General features: G+C 29.3%; 1 protein-coding gene across 1 annotated transcript; it reads left to right on the top strand.

Moving 5' to 3' along the window:
- Positions 1-2,731: 2,731 nt before the first annotated feature.
- On the top strand, positions 2,732-6,109 carry LOC132053905 (transcription factor bHLH18-like). The gene is made up of 3 exons (XM_059445998.1): positions 2,732-3,145; positions 4,548-4,937; positions 5,993-6,109. The coding sequence occupies exons 1-3, from the start codon at positions 2,732-2,734 to the stop codon at positions 6,107-6,109; spliced, it is 921 nt and encodes a 306-aa protein (XP_059301981.1).
- The last annotated feature ends 12,188 nt before the right edge of the window (positions 6,110-18,297 follow it).

Raw genomic sequence — 18,297 nt, 5'->3', positions numbered from 1 at the left:
ATATAAAAAAAAATCTAAAACAAATTTAATAACGAATCATTGTTGTAGCTATACAACGGGGTCTCTTCGAATAGTAAATATCCCTGCTTGGACGATAAGTCGTCCAAGGCAGGGAAAGGGATCACCGATTAGTCGTCAAATGCACTGATCAATGCGGTACAATTAAATTACAAAATAATAATCAAGACATTAAATATGCATATAAGCTTTTCTATTTCTCTTTTGAATTTGTAATTAACTTCTCTTTATTAAAAAGATTTTATCAAACAAAATGCGTAAAAGAGCATACAACTTTTCTAAATAAAAAAATGTAAGTAGGGTTAAAGTAACACAAAGCTTATTCACGGAGAAGCCAACTACATATGTTGCAAGACCTATTTTATAGCTAATTGTTGGTAATGTGTGCAGCAATGATTATTAGTTTAGACATTAGCTAAGAACTACATGGAACAAATTATTTAATAAATATTTGAAGGAAAAAACTTTAAAATAAGAGAAATAATACTGTGAGAAAATGTTAAATTTGAATTTGTTGATTCAAATCTAGTCAAATCAACAATTTTGGAATTTTTTTACTATTGACCTCATTAGTATCATGTTAGTGATCACCTTTAAGAATTTAAACCAAGTCGAATAACACCACCAAAAGAGAAAAACGAATCCAAAACAGAAAAGAAAAAAATTAGATAAGTTATATATATGATTAGATGATAGTGCGTATTCTTAAATTTATGATTGAACTCTACAGATTGCGTGGATAATCATCATCACATCTTATTCGCATACTTTCCACAGACACGATTGTTATCAGTTATCACCTATTCTTATTTGCATAAATAATGTATCAATCACTACCATACAATTTTGATTTTTTGAATTTTTCAACTCTGTAATTTTTATCATGAGATTTTTAGATTATTGAACAAACAAATTCAAACGGAGCTTAAACAAAACAGAGCTACTAAAAATAACAAAATAATAATAAGGAAGCATATTAGTGGAATAGAAACCAGAACCAATATGACAAATATAAAGTTTTTAAAATAGGTGATGGTTATGTTATGGTTTAAATATTATTTTTTATGTAAATGAAGCGATTCAATTTGCTTTTCCTTAATTCAATATGGTTTTTTTCTTTAGCAAAATTTCAGCCAAATAAAAAAAGTAGAGAACTTTTATCATACTTTCTTGTCCATGCCAATTACAATTGTCAGTTTTCCTTCTTGAGTCTCCTTGCAAAATTGTCATTCTTCTGCAAAATCATGAAAATAATTATATAGTATTTTCTTTGCGTTGGTTAGCTTCTCTTATCATTTCATTGCTATAAATAATTTAAAAATTTTGAAGAGCGAAAAATAATAATTGAGTGACACCATACATGCACAATAGATGAAATTGTAGAAGATGCAAAACTATATGCCCAAAAGTAGAAGCCAGGGTACTGTTAAACTTCAATGCGTAAATTAGTGATAATAAGTAGGGTAAATAGAAAGGAATAAACTCTATGTTGATAGCTAAGTAATGCACAACATAAAGAAACAACGGCAAAGTAATGGGCAGTTGAAACAGATAAATTTTAGCAATTTACCATTGATTTTTAATAGAGAAATGTGTGGGCATAGGAATAGGTGTGAGTTAATTCAGAAATTACCAAGAAGAGAGAAAAGTTGAATTTGACACTTTAAAAGGAAACGTCTTAGGAGAGAGGGAAGTTAGTTTTTTTTTTTTTTTTTTTTTTAAACGTTTCAGTAACAATGAAGGAGAGAGAGCGTAAAATTTTGAGACCACAACGTTTTGAAACATTGGAGACAACTATTTTGAGAGGTTATGTCTAATCATTATTTTTATTAATTAATTTAAACAATTTAAAAATGAGATAAAAAGCAAAACTTTGAGAATAAAGATAAATAGATTTCTTTGGTTTTAAAGGCATGCCGCATCGGCGAGCCTATGCCCAGCTTTATATATTTATATAGATTCTCAAGAGTTTCTAGTTGAGACTGTGCATATGCAGCTAATTAATACAATATTTGTAATGCAACACAGCCATTTTCTTTGATATACTGAGTTAGGCCATCCCCTGCTCAGGTGTTATTCTAAGTGTTGGTATGAAAAGCCAGATGCTACTGGGAACTTTAAATAAATAAATAAAAGAGTTTCTAGTTGTTCATGTCAGCATCATCATCAGCCTTCCATTAATTTATAATATGGGAATGGGAAATGTCAACAAAAATGACGCAACCAGTTTATTTCAACTCAAGATAGGTACACTGATGTTGGTATCCATGTAAAATTTATATTGTCTCCGTCCAAATTTTTGGGATATTGCTTAACCGGATACGTATTGGAGTTTAAGGAAAAAAAAATAAGACATTCGTATGATTATATATCATTTTATTAAAGGTAAAGTAAAAAAAATTAGAGTTAAAATATTTTTAAATATAAAAAATATCATTTTTGAGATCGACTAAAAAAGTGTCACATAAACTGAAACAAACAAACTAATAAAAAAAATGTCCTTGTCTTTCATCCCTCAACTCTCTCATCCAATCAGCATGTAGATCAAGGAAATATTTCCACGCCTCCCATAAGAAAGACTGCTGGTCACACGTTGACTCTCTTAGTCCATAAAAGAAGAAGACCATTTATACATCTTTAATTGGAAAAAAGATTGTATAGCTCAAAAATTCTAAGTGTTCCCTATCTCTTGACAATCTTGTGTAAACTAGCCATGGAAAATGCAAGGTTCAATAATAACATAGATGGTGAAGAAGCACCATTTGAATTTACGAATTTACTCTCTGAAATGTTCACATCTTTCCCTAATCAAAATCCAAGCAGTTCTTCATCATTACTGGAAATTCCCAAAAGTACTGCTTTGTCTTCTCCTTCTTCTACTTCAACTAATTCTTCTTCTTCATCACAGAATATTATTTCTTTTGGAAGTCAAGACTCTAATTTTCTAGAGGATGAAGATTATGATAAAGTCATTACCAGAAGCATATCTTCATCAATATCAGTGACTAAGAGGATATGTAGAAGTCCTTTGCAATCTCAAGATCATCTTTTGGCTGAAAGGAAACGCAGAGAAAGGTTTTCCCAACTTTTTGCTGTCTTGGCCAAAACCATACCTGGCCTCAAAAAGGTAAATTTATAATTTCAAATTTCTCTTTATAAATTGCTACAAGGTTTAAACAAAGTATTTCTATATGTGGTACTTCTTCAATGTATTTATTGGAATATGTGTAAATTTATACTAAATAGATACATGAATCATAAAGCGAGAACTTATAGATTAATATTCTTGTAGCGGAAGATTGGAACCGATTGAACCACGGCTGGAATCACTTGTCAGTAGAGGTGTCAATATGGACTGGCCCAGCCCAACCCAACCCACCCTAAAGGGCCAAAGAATTAAATGGGCTAGGACGGGCTGGCCCTTTTAATTGAAGAGCCTGCAAAATGACAGCCCAACCTACCCTAAGTGCGGGTTAGGGACGGCCAGTTTCTTTAAGTTATTTCGTCTTCCGAAATAACATTTTCTAAGTGATTTTTGGTACAATTTGAACATGAAACTCTTGCAATATGAAATAGAATCTTCTACCACTCATTCTTGCGCAAATTCATATCATAGAAGAAAATTTTTTAAGAAAACAAATATAAATTATTATTTTGGATCACTAATTCAGATCACGTTCAAAAGAAATTAAACATAATATAAATTCTAAGACTAAAAAGTATTATTCTAGTTTCTAATTTACTACCCAGTAGTAAGGACATATTTTTTTTCTCTTACTTTTTATCTTTTTGTTTAATTTACTTATATTTTTTAAGAAATTAATTAATTTATTATTCTTTTGGCTTCAAAGAGTCGACCTCGGCCAACCTCGAGGCCGGCGGCCAAGAGAGGCGGGCTTTTGAGCCTCACTTCTATATAGGCCAAAGAAAGAAATCCTATTAACCCTCGCTTAAATAAAGGGTTGGGTTGGGCCGGCCTCGCGGGCCAAGCCCATATTGACAGCTCTACTTGTCAGTAGTAGTTCTAACATCATATTAGACAAACCCCTCTACCATGAGAAGAGAGCCTAGAAAATACTGAATTCTATCTTTGATAATAGATTTAATCATACATTGGCCGTAGGTGTAGTACTTATCTAGGAAAAAATAGGTTAAAAACAATTACTAAAATTGTTGTATTTCTTTTTAGAGCACCCCCATATATGAACGGACTGTAATTTCACTTGAATTTGGTGTCCATTGATATTGTTATGATGGTAATCAAATTGTGAATAATCATGGACTTCTGATAGTGTATATATCTCAGAACTCGTGATGATTTATGTTATTTCATGTTCTTAATTAGTACTAATATAAAATCTATGTTTTGATATTTGGGAAGTTGCTCCAAGCTTATAATTTTTGAGAAAATTATTGGAGAGATGAGCTGTTTCCTTTATTTTTCACTGCTTTGCCTCTTCTTTAATTTTCTTCAATGACATAATAATGAACACAAAAGTAACAACAAATTAAATTTATTGTTTGATCAGTTGGACAAAGCTTCAATTCTTGAAGATGCTATCAAGTACATAGGAGAACTTCAAGAACGTGTTAGGGCTTTAGAGGAAGGTGCAGCTGGGACAAACAGAAACAGAAATTCAATTGGCACAGCACAAAAACAATATTCTTTGGCAACTACATCACATGATGACAACTCTTTTCTCACTAAGAATGTTGATGAATCCAAACCTGGGATTAATGATATAAAGGTTCAAATTATGGACAAGAACGTACTCATAGGAATCCATTGCAGCAAGCAAATGAGGATTAGCTTCTCAATAATTGCTGGAATAATGGAGAAGCTACATCTTACTATTCACCACATTAGAGTTACCCCAACCAGTCATACTTCTCTTCATTATATCTCCATTCTTGCCGAGGTAATTTCTAATTCTTTAATTTATTTTTGAAGCTAGATTATTTTTGAGTTCTTCAAACGGACAAGGTGAGCTTGTCAATATTTTGTGGCTATGCAAAAACCGATTCTAATTATAACCTGGTAGGGAAGAAAATGGTTTTCTATTTACATTTTTTATTTCTAATAAAACTTCGAAGTTTTCATTTTTGTCAATTTTTCTTTTTATTTTTTGGGGGTCAAAGAGAAACTAGTTATTTCCTTTGTTTCAATTTATGTGGCACTTTCGCTTACCAAGAGTTAAGTTGACTAATTTTTTAAGCAAAATTGAATTATATCAACGTACCTCAATATTTTAAAATTAAATATAGATTCAAATACTATACAAAAAATACTAATATAAGTTGCAATTATTCTCATATCAATATGATGAAATTTTTTTATTTTAAAATATTGGTCAATGCTAATTTATATAGTTTGAATCTACATAAATTGGGATAGAGGGAGTAAATATAGGTGCTCTAGTGAAACCCTAATGTCACAGTAATGGGCCAAAACTTTACAGGTACTAGTAGATATACTGTCTATACTAAAGTAGTTCCTGTAAATATGTTAAAAGTAAAAGGAGAAGGAACTAGTACATTAAAAAAAGCTACGAGTATTAAACTTAATCTTCTTGAATCCTTCTTTAAAAAAAAAAAAAAAAGAAACCAAGAGCATTAAAAAATCAATTTCTAAGACTATGCCTAATCATCGGATTCTACAACTGACGCATCAACAACCTGCAGTCATGTAGAATAACAGCATCAGTAGGATTTTCATTTTTTTAATAAATTGAAAATCTCTGTGGAATCCATCTCAATTTTTAGAGGGACAAGTTGTTTTTGAAGGGTCAGTGTTTAATTTGTAAAATCCTTTTTTTTTTTTGTGGAGGATGCCATTTGATTGTCATCCTAGTGAACCCGGAAACTCATAAGACGTGTAAATGCTATATATAGTTATCATTAATACTCAAATGTCTTTGCTAAAGTCTTGTCAAGCATCAAATGAATCTTCTAATACTCACACTCATTGTTGCAGATTGATCAGAATGTTGATACTAAAGTGCAGGATGTTGAAAAGGCATTCGAGTTAGCTCTTCTAAGTACAGCAAATATGATGACTTTCCAACTTTTCTTATGTTCAAGGTTACTTTAAATGCGACTTTATTAAAGTTAGAAGAACCCTTTGATTGAATTCATGCTTTGTACTATCAATATGGACAACTTCTTCAAAAATATTCTCTTTTGAGCCAAGAATCTTTGTTCTATTGACATATTGTTTAGCAATAAAACTCATTAGAGCCATTATTTGTTCATCAAGCTTTTGAGACCAATATTATTTGCAAGAATTAATTAATACATGTTAAAGGAAAATATTTTATCGATAGACTATTAATACATGCCTTTTATACTGCTTTAAGTTGCTTGTTCTTATCGCTAGTACTATTTGATTGACTATTAATACATGCCTTTTATACTGCTTTAAGTTGCTTGTTCTTATCGCTAGTACTATTTGATTGCTTCTTTTACTATGTTAGTTATCATATTATCTTGTTGCTATTACTGCTTATGCCGGGGTCTATCGGAAACAACCTCTTTACCCGTCAAAAGGTTGAGGCAAGGTCTGCGTACACTCTACTCTCCCCAGACCCCACCTGGTGGGATTATACCGGGCATTTGTTGTTGTTGTAGACTCTATGAATCTCGATAATATCTCTTGTTCTCTCTTGTTTTCTCTTATTATGAAAATAGCTAGTAACACCCCTATTTATAATAGTAAAAAACCTACTTTAACTCAAAACAAGAAAACATATTACTATACTAATTTGACTATAAATCCTAACTGGACATGAATTAAAATATCAAATCCTAACCAATTTTAGTTACAATTTTGAATTATTATTTCCAACACATGTAACATTCCAAGTTCAACTGTCAAGGTATTATTCGTTTCGGCCTCCTTTGAGTCATCTCAAGGCTTTTGGATCTCACATTTTATGTTCCTTTGGAAAAGAAGCGGAAGTCTGCGGAACTAGGATTTTGAATTTATGAGTTCGAGATTCTAGAAACAGAAAGTTACTGAATTTTTAATAAGTTATTTGATACATAATAAATGGATTTTTAATACAAATACACGATTTGCGCTCAAATTACTGTGTGTTCTGCTGATATCCATAAGCGGAATGCTCCGCCCTTGCCTTGGGCTTTAACACAAAAAACGTCTCTACAGTTTAATCCTAGACTCGTTATATGGTCTTTAATTTTCCTCAATTTACTAAGACAAGCTTCACACATAGCTTCCTTTCGAGTTCAACTGCCAACTAAGTGTGGGCATGCAGCTAAAACACACTCGAAGGATTGAGCTAGATAAGATTTGAAATTTGTGTTTGGATCAATTTTGGTTAGCCAATGATTTTTGCTTTTGCTTTTATGATTCCCTGAAACAGAACTCAGGTGCAAAATGCATAAATTAAACAAAGTTACGGTAATAGAATCCAAACATATAAAGGAATAGATTCACCTAAAACAATCTAAAGCCTCGTCCTTTTTTTTTTTTTTTCCATTGAAGAAACAAAAACTAGTTTACATCCCTTCAGAATCTCCGTCTTTGTTGTCTTGTTTCACCAAGCACAATGAATATTATACTAACTAGTTGCAGGAGGCTCGTGTTAAGCCCGAGCCCAAATTCAATATAGAAGAATAGTACTTCCTCCGTTCAATTTATATGAAGATGTTATTATTTGGCGAGGCAAATAATTTTTTCTTTTGATTATAATTTTTTCAAACTTCTTAAAATATTTTGAATCATCAGCTATATTAACTTGTAGCACTTTTCGTGTAGTTTTTCAATATGCATATTTTGGTTTAAAATATTTGAAGAATCTATACAAGAGTTCATGGACAAATTAAATGTTTGACCCTCGAACTCCAAACACCTTCACATAATTTGAGACAAAGGAAGTAACTTATCTTAAATAAGTACATGTGTCACATTTTCTACCGTGTAATTAATTTAATACCTTGAGCACAACCCTTAATAAATTAACTTTATCCTAAAAAGTAAGAGGTGTTTTCAATAAATCATCCTTAATTAAATAATACCTATTTGATACTCCCTTCGTCCCATGTGATATTTTTCACTTTTCGATAGTCAATTTGACTAAACTTGCAATTTTCAATGTGATATTTTAAAACTACATGAAAAGTACTATAAGCTGCAGCTTTCCTCATATCAATTTGTTGAAAAAATGTAATTTAAATTGTAGTTTAAATCTCGAAAAGTGAAAAGTATCACATAAATTGAGATAAAGGGGATGATCTTTAATTACTTAAAAATTCACTTATCAAAATAAGATTAATTTGAAAGAAAAGAACTAACCTTCTAGATTATGAAAAAAAAAATACTTAGCTTGGGTTAAATATAAAAACAAAAAGCAAGGGTAATCTAATAAAGGGGGAGAAGATATACTCAAAAAGTGAGTATACTACAACCCCAATTATAATCAGTGGCAGAGCCACATAGAGCCGAGGGGGTCACCACCTCGCTGGAAAAAAATACTGTTTTTATAAGGTTAAAATTATTTTTTATTTATATATAGTAGCTTTTGAACTCCCTTAGGCTTCTTCGTATGTTTACTTTTTTATATTTTGAACCCCTCGGCGGAAATCGTGATTCCGCCATTGATTATAATATCTCAAAAGTTTTCCTCAGTTATCAAATAATTTGATGTAACAGATATAATGTCGAAATGAATCGAGGGGCAACATATAAAACGTTAAAAAAGGAAAATATTAAATAATGTCGAAATGAATCGAGGGGCAACATATAAAACGTTAAAAAAGGAAAATATTAAATAATGTCGAAATGAATCAAGGGGCAACATATAAAACGTTAAAAAAGGAAAATATTAAATAATGTCGAAATGAATCAAGGGGCAACATATAAAACGTTGGACAATGTTAAATCTTAAAGTTGGACAAACACGTGTCACTTTTTAAATGTGGAACGCAAGGGAAATTAAACCAAAAGTTTGTTGGCTTTTTTGTAATTACACAAAATCTCTAGATAACTCAACAAAGAGGACAGCTCTCCCCCCAAGAAACCAACAACTCTCTAAATTCTAAAATGCCATAATTAGCCCTGTGAGGACGACCAAAAGTGTCGGATCCTCTCTCCCCCTTGGCGGAAAAAAATACTGTTTTTATAAGGTTAAAATTATTTTTTATTTATATATAGTAGTTTTTGAACTCCCTTAGGCTTCTTCGTATATTTATTTTTTTATATTTTGAACCCCTCGGCAAAAATCCTGACTCCGCCATTGATTATAATATCTCAAAAGTTTTCCTCAGTTATCAAATAATTTGATGTAACAGATATAATGTCGAAATGAATCGAGGGGCAACATATAAAACGTTAAAAAAGGACAATATTAAATAATGTCGAAATGAATCAAGGGGCAACATATAAAACGTTGGACAATGTTAAATCTTAAAGTTGGACAAACACGTGTCACTTTTTCAATGTGGAACGCAAGGGAAATTAAACCAAAAGGTTGTTGGCTTTTTTGTAATTACACAAAATCTCTAGGTAACTCAACAAAGAGGACAGCTCTCCCCCCCCCCCCCCCCCCCGAAAACCAACAACTCTCTAAATTCTAAAATGCCATAATTAGCCCTGTGAGGACGACCAAAAGTGTCGGATCCTCTCTTATATATACTGCTAGATGGCCTATGCCCGTCTTTCCACCTGACCCAACACTTTGATTATAGTGTATTTATGTATGTAGTTGTGTTTGGATAGTGATAATATATATATATATATATGATAATATATATATATATATATATATATATATATATATATATATATATATATATATATATATATATATATATATATGTTCAAAACACGATTAATATAACATTGTAGTTTGTGTTCCGTATCTAAAACTTTATTATATTCGTGTTTGCTATGAATACAAAGTCGGCAAAAATTTATTAATACTTTTTAAAAGTTAGAAGACTTGTTTAAAAGAAAACTATTTTCCTCTCTTTGAGATAAAACAATAAGAATATTTAAGATCGATACTTTCAATTTTAATTCAATTAATTTAAAGGTGTAAAATACTTATTATTTTTTATCAAATTTTGATTTGGATAATTCTAATTCAAATTATTAAATTAATTTTACACGTTTAAAACGAAACAAAGTAGAAATTGATTTTCTATTTAAACGAAGAAATACTATTTTTTAATTTTTGGTAAATATTCTCGGTTTAGCTCATTTTACTTGTCTTGTTGTCTTTTGCATGATTTTTTAAGGAAATGTGAATTAGAATTATAATTTGACTAATTTACCTTATTCATTATTTGATTTCCATTTGATATTAATCTCTTTTCACATTTATTAGAGTAAGAATAAAAATGAAAAAGTAATTAAATTCTATCTTATTTTAAACTATAAATATTTTAAGTATATTTATTTTAGTAAACATAACAAATAAATGACATGGCGGAATAGCAAATATAACAATTAAATATCTAGATTAGATCTCAGGCTAATATAAGAAAAGAAAGGAAATTATATGTATTTGCCTACTTAACCTTTTGAAGAAAAGCAATAATATGGGGTCCATATTTTTTACTGTGCAATAATTTCATTTGCTCCCACTAATGGGTTAATACGCATGTGGCAATGAATCCACTATTATTGACTTGATGGGGATACTTTGAAAATTACATGAATATTGTTTGATTTTTTAATATATGAGCTGCACTTTTTTTTTCTTTGACATTGCTTGTGTTTTTAATATGAGGTCCACTTTTTTCCTTTTTTTTTTTTTAATATTGCTTGGCGTTTTTAGTATGGGGTCGAACTACAAAGCATAGGTAAACCGATGCTTCTATATAGTAGAAAAATAGAAATATAATAAAGTATTTCTATCTACTTTTTAGAAGAGTTGGTAATATAAAGTATAAAATGTCATTTTTTTGCCCTTAAATAAAAAAGTGGATGGGATCACAAATGATTTTTTTGCCCTTAAATAAAAAAGTGGGACTAAAGGACGGACGACGATCTTGCTTACAAACCGGCTCTTCTATATAGTAGTAAAGTAATATATATTATGTTCAAAACACGATTAATATAACATTGTAGTTTGTGCTCCGTATCCAAAACTTTATTATATTAGTATTTGTTACGAATACAAAGTTAGCAAAAATTTGTTTATACCTTTTAAAAGAGAAGAATTATTTAAAAGGAAACTATTTTCTTCTCTTTGAGATAAAACAATAGCAATATTTAAGCATCAGTTGATACTTTGAATTTTAATTCGATTAATTTAAAGGTGTAAAATATTCTATTGTTAATGTATGTAGATTGGGCCAAAATAATACCTGTTATTTTTTTATCAAATTTTGATTTGGATAATTCTAATTCAAATTATTATATTAATTTTACATGTTTAAAATGAAACAAAGTAGAAATTTGATTTTCTATTTAAATGAAGAACTACTATTTTTAAATTTTTGGTAAATATTTTTGGTTTAAATCATTTTACTTGTCATGTTGTCTTTTGCACGATTTTTTAAGGAAACATCAATTAGAATTAGAATTTCACTAATTTACCTTATTAATTATTCGATCTCCATTTAATATTATTTTTTATTTTATGACATTAATCTCTTTTCACATTTATTAGAGTAAGGAAAAATGAAAAAATAATTAAATTCTATCTTATTTAAAATATAAGTATTTTAAGTATGTTGTTGTACAATAATTTCATTTGCTCCCACTAATGGGTTGATACGCATATGACAACGAATTCATTATCATTGATTTAATGAGATACTTTGAAAATTACATGAATATTGTTTAATTTTTTAATATGGGATGCACCTTTTTTTTTTACATTATTTATTTTTTTAATATGGGATTCACTTTTTTTTTTACATTATTTATTTTTTTAATATGGGATTCACTTTTTTTTTTTTTATATTGCTTGATTTTGTTGATATGGGGTCCACTTTTTTCTGTGAGTTTGGAGATGGTGGGTTTCACTTTTTTTTTTTTTTTTAATATTGGTTGGTATATAGTATGGGGCCCACACTTTTTTTTTTTTTTTTTTAATGTTCGGACGACAAAGCATGGGTCTAAACCCATGCTTCTATATAGTTAAAAATTACTAGATGGCCTATGCACAGGCCTAATACTTCGGATTATAGTGTATTTATATATATGTAGTTGTGTTTAGATAGTGATATATATATATATATATATATATATATATATATATATATATATATATATATATATATATATATATATTATGTTCAAAATACGATTAATATAACATTGTAGTTTGTGCTCCGTATCTAAAACTTTATTATATTCGTGTTTGCTACGAAAATTTATTAATACTTTTTAAAGAGAAGACTTGTTTAAAAGAAAACTATTTTCCTCTCTTTGAGATAAAATAATAGCAATATTTAAGCATCGATTGATACTTTCAATTTTAATTCGATTAATTTAAAGGTGTAAAATACTTATTATTTTTTATCAAATTTTGATTTGGATAATTCTAATTCAAATTATTAAATTAATTTTACATGTTTAAAACGAAACAAAGTAGAAATTGATTTTCTATTTAAACGAAGAAATGCTATTTTTTAATTTTTGGTAAATATTCTCGGTTTAGCTCATTTTACTTGTCATGTTGTGTTTTGCATGGTTTTTTAAGGAAACCTGAATTAGAATTATAATTTGACTAATTTACCTTATTCATTATTTGATCTTCATTTGATATTAATCTCTTTTCACATTTATTATAGTAAGAACAAAAATAAAAAAGTAATTAAATTGTATCTTATTTTTTAAATATATATATTTTAAGTATATTTATTTTAGTAAACATAAAAAATAAATGACATGGCGGAATAGCAAATACAGCAATTAAATATTTTGAAGAAAAGTAATAATATGGGGTTCATGTTTTTTGCTGTACAATAATTTCGTTTGCTCCCACTAATAGATTAATATGCATGTGACAATGAATCCACTATTATTGACTTGATGTGGATACTTTGGGAATTACATGAATATTGTTTGATTTTTTAATATATGGGGTGCACGTTTTTTTTTTTTTTGACGTTGCCTTTTTTTTTTTCATGAGTTTGGAGAGGGTGGGGTCCACCCTTTTTTTTTTTAAAAAAATATTGCTTGGCGTTTTTAGTGTGGGGTCCACTATTTTTTTTATTTTTTTTTAAGCGTGGCTGACGACGAAGCATGGGTAAACCGATGCTTCTATATAGTAGAAAAATAGAAATATAATAAAGTATTTTTATCTACTTTTTAGAAGAGTTGGTAATATAAAGTATAAAACGTCATTTTTTTGCCCTTAAATAAAAAAGTGGGTGGGACCACAAAGGATTTTTTTGCCCTTAGATAAAAAAAGTGGGACCGAACACGGACGACGATCTTGTCTCTATAAACCGGCTCTTCTATATAGTAGTAATAGTAAAGTAATACATATAATTTTTTTATCAAATTTTGATTTGGATAATTTTAATTCAAATTATTATATTAATTTTACATGTTTAAAATGAAACAAAGTAGAAATTTAATTTTCTATTTAAATGAAGAACTTCTATTTTTTAATTTTTAGTAAATATTTTTTGTTTAACTCATTTTACTTGTCATGTTATTTTTTACACGATTTTTTAAGGAAACGTCAATTAGAATTGGAATTTCACTAATTTACCTTAATAATTATTTGATCTCCAATTAATATTATTTTTCTTTTATGACATTAATCTCTTTTCACATTTATTAAAGTAAGGGAAAAATGAAAAAGTAATTAAATTCTATCTTATTTTAATATATAAGTATTTTAAATATGTTCTTTGTACAATAATTTCATTTGCTCCTACTAATGGGTTGATACGCATGTGGCAATGAATCCATCATTATTGATTTAATTGTTTAATTTTTTAATATAAGATGCACTTTTTTTTTTTGATTAAGCACCGGGTGTCCGAGTCTCTTTGAGCCCCGACTAATCCCGGGGGTGCACAGGCCCTCGGCAAGGAGTTTCCCGCAAGTGCACCACGGGTAATTCAGGGTTTCCCATCCATGGCCCTCGAATTGTTTGCACCCGTGGTTTCGAACTTGAGACCTTGAAAGGGAGCACCCCAAGGCTCAAGTCAATTGCCACCAGGCCAACCCCTGAGGGTTAGCCTTATAGGATGCACTTTTTTTCTTTTTAACATTGTTTGTTTTTTTAATATGGGATTCACTTTTTTTTTTTTAATATTGCTTGATTTTGTTAATATGGGGTCCACTTTTTTTTTCCCGTGAGTTTGGAGGTGGTGGATTCCACTTTTTTTTTTTTTTTTTTTTAATACAGGTTGGTGTTTAATATGGGGCTCACATTTTTTTTTAATATTAGTTATTGTTTAATATATATGGGGCCCATAATTTTTTTAAATATTAGTTGTTGTTTAATATATATGGGGCCCACGGACGACACTTAATATTATTTTTTCTTTTATGACATTAATCTCTTTTCATATTTATTACAGTAAGGAAAAAATGAAAAAGTACTTAAATTCTATCTTATTTTAATATATAAGTATTTTAAGTATGTTCTTTGTACAATAATTTCATTTGCTCCCACTAATGGGTTGATACGCATGTGGCAATGAATCCATCATTATTGATTTAATTGTTTGATTTTTTAATATAGGATGCACTTTTTTTTTTTTTTTTTTTAACATTGTTTGTTTTTTTAATATGGGATTCACTTTTTTTTTTTTTAAATATTGCTTGATTTTATTAATATGGGGTCCACTTTTTTTTCCCGTGAGTTTGGAGGTGGTGGGTTCCACCTTTTTTTCTTCTCTTTTTTTTTTTTTTTGGTGTTTAATATGGCCTCACATTTTTTTTTTAATATTAGTTGTTGTTTAATATGGGGCCGACATTTTTTTTTTTAATATTAGTTGTTGTTTAATATATATGGGGCCCACAATTTTTTTTTTTTTAATATTTTTTTTTATATATATAGTTGTTGTTTAATATATATGGGGCCCACAATTTTTTTTTTAATATTAGTTGTTGTTACAGTACAAATATATATAAGGCCTACATTTTTTTTTCAAAAATTGGAACGGACGACAAAAAAGTGAGCCTCAATTTCTCGGAAAAAGAATTATATTACTCCCTTCGTCCCAAAATCTAATATATATACTTATTTTACCCTTATTATTAACTATTGGGTTGGAAAGTTCTAGACAATTTTGCAAAAAAAAAAATATATTTTATTGAAACGGATGACGCAATAATTAGGGATGAAAGTAGTAAAATTATCATTCTATTTTTGGCTCATTAATAAGTGTGATATTCAATATATACAGTACAAATACAAATAATATAATCTACTACATTTTTCGAAGCTTGTATCGGGCATGTTACTTCTATTTATCCACCTGCTCAAATGAATTGCTCTAGTGGGCCGCAACCTCAGTGATATTGTTTACGAATTACAAAAATATTCTATTAGTTACTAAATAATTTCTCGGAAAAAGAATTATATTACTCCCTTCGTCCCAAAATTTAATTTACTATTTCATACTTATTTTACCCTTATTATTAACTATTAGGGTTGGCCTCTATTTAAAAGCTATATTTTTAATAAAAAAAATTTAAATTTTTATTGCATATAGTTGAAAACTTTTAAAAGTATATATTTATATTGATTTCACACATTAACTTATTAATAGGTTACTAAGCAATAATTAGGGATGATATAGTAGTAAAATTATCATTCTATTTTTGGCTCATTAATAAGTGTGATATGTCAATATATGACAAATAAAAATGGACGGAGGAGTATTATGCAGTGTATTACTATTAAATAACCCTAGAACAAAACTTGGTTTCATGGAGATCCACATTAGTCAAAACAGACAGAACTAACAATAACAGATAAGTTAATCCCTACTTATGGCTTTTTGTCGGACCTGCATTATGTTGTGCCCAACAGACTAGTTTGAATTGTCTAATTATTAAAAGGTTGGAGAGGAAGTCATAGGTATTTCAGAAGAATGAAAAAAGCAATTAAGATCAGAATTCTTTTCTTTTCAGTTTTTAATTATGTCGTTCTAAACTGAGTATTTAGAAGACAAAATTATGTTTTTCTAAACTTTTTAAAGTCCACCGACCAGACAAATATTTGAGCTTCTAGATGCAACGACGACTTAGGTAACCTTTGATTTCCTTTAAGAATGTGATGTCATTTGTTCCTTTAAGAATGTGATGTCATTTGTCGTCTTCTTCTTCTTCTTTCCAATTTGGATGATTATGACAATGAATACGAGAAACTATAGCTTCAATATTTTGAACAAGTTCTACGAAGCTTCTAACTCTAAATAATCATTTAGTACAATGAACTCAATGCGTGTCAAATCAAAGATGGGGAACGAATTTATAATTTATGCAAGGACTTTTAAAGGATTTCCTTACAATGCCTTCTCGAATGTTTATTAATATGTCATATGTGCTCAAGCAGATATAGAATCCTTAATTTAAGATTCTCTCATTGTCCTTATTATGTTAATTGTAAATTTAATTTCAGACGAATCTTTATAAAGATATTTAATTACCTGCTCAACCTTACCAATAAACACATCAACCTCATGATTATTATTTTAAAAAGAAAGGACATTTTACGTTGCAAAAGTACGAACAACTAAGACTTCAAATAAAAAACAGAATAAATAAATAAATGACACTTAAAATTGGTTGGTTGATGATTACACGTGGCTGCTATTGCCCTTTCCTTACCTATCTCACTTTTAACTCTCAATTCCTTTTCTTCAGTCTATTCACTTGGGGCTTGTAATTATTCGGTGAATCTTTGTTAGCCCCTTACTCCCTCTAATTTACATTGTATGGTATTTTTAACTTTTATATGTAGTTCAGAATAAATAGTTTTACATGATCAACAAGAATTAATAGCTATTTTTTATTTTTTTTCAAATTTATCCTTATTTAGATAAATAAAATTTTACATAATCAATGAATTATATTAAATTGGTACTATTAATTAAGGATAATTTAGTGAAAACGCTTCCTACCCTCTAGGCGTAAGTAAATTTTTAAGGGGTGCGTCCGAGCTAAAAACACCATATCATATGAATCTGAGGGAGTATTAGATTACCCTTTAAAATATTTCATTATTATTTTGGTAAAATTTAGGTAACTGTGGAGCCATATTTTCACTTCAAATGGGAGTATTTATTAGATATTACTAATTACTCTCTCTCTCTCTCTCTTTTTAAAAAAAAATTGTTTTTATTACATAGGGGGTAGGGGAAGGGAAATGGGGAGGGAATTACAATGTGGGGATTCGAACCCTCACCAACAAGGTGAAAGTTCAGGTAGCCAACCAACTAAGCTACTAGATCCCTACAATTACTCTCTCTTCATTTCAATTTATGTGACACTTTTCACCAAGAGTTAATTTGACTAAACTTTGAAGCTAAATTAAATTATATTAACTTAATATTTTGAATTAAAATTAAGATATTTAAATATACAAAAAGTACTACTCTCTAACTCATAGGGCTATTTTTGTCATTTACTAGCCCTTTATTTTCTACCTTGAAGAGATACACGTGATATCCAAATTTTACATTTTGAATCCCTCTTTTATTAATTTGCCTCTTGTCTTAATAGAAACAAATCATTTCAAAATTTAGGGCACTTTATTTAAAGGAGAAAAACTTATGGAATGGAGTCATCTTTTGCAAAGAACGTTTTACTGCTAAAGTGGGATTTCTTGGGGCGAAATCCGGATTAGTCGGTCCTCACAGTGGAAAAAAAATAAAGAAAAGTTTATGAATGAGTTAATCTTCTTCGTTTTTTATTTTTATTTTAAAAAAAGAAAGATATTAAGGAAGGTAAATTATTCCTTTTTGTTTGCATAAGCAACATGAAAAGGGAACATAGAGTAGTTTGCATTCCTCTATAAGAAAAGAAAAAGAATAAAGGAAAATATTTTCTCCTTCCAGATTATCCTTCCTTTTACACACCCGAAAGACAGAAAGAGCATTTTCAAATGTGAATGAACTTGAAAATTTTGACGTGTGAAGGGGTATAAGTTAAAAGTTAGCACCTGATCATGAGCATTTAATGTGAATAAGCTAAGGGTTCTAGAAGACGTTTAATTGGAGGAAATGTGAATAAGCTAAGGGTTCTGGAAGTATCATTTTATTTATAACAAGTGAGGTTGAAAAGATGACAGCTTTTCACACGTGGCTGGGGTGTATTACTTTATAGTATACTTG

This window comes from Lycium ferocissimum, chromosome 4 (genome assembly GCF_029784015.1).
Source record: "Lycium ferocissimum isolate CSIRO_LF1 chromosome 4, AGI_CSIRO_Lferr_CH_V1, whole genome shotgun sequence".
NCBI classification, from domain to species: Eukaryota; Viridiplantae; Streptophyta; class Magnoliopsida; order Solanales; family Solanaceae; genus Lycium; species Lycium ferocissimum.
The sequence above is the reverse complement of the archived record's forward strand: the minus strand, read 5'-3'. Positions and strand labels throughout refer to the sequence as shown.

What these genes read in the sequence shown, in the direction of transcription:
- LOC132053905 (XM_059445998.1), top strand. Translation starts at nt 2,732, where the DNA reads ATGGAAAATGCAAGGTTCAATAATAACATAGATGGTGAAGAAGCACCA. An exon ending in CCATACCTGGCCTCAAAAAG is followed by an intron (nt 3,146 to 4,547) that starts GTAAATTTATAA and finishes TTGTTTGATCAG; the next exon opens with TTGGACAAAGCTTCAATTCT. An exon ending in ATATCTCCATTCTTGCCGAG is followed by an intron (nt 4,938 to 5,992) that starts GTAATTTCTAAT and finishes TCATTGTTGCAG; the next exon opens with ATTGATCAGAATGTTGATAC.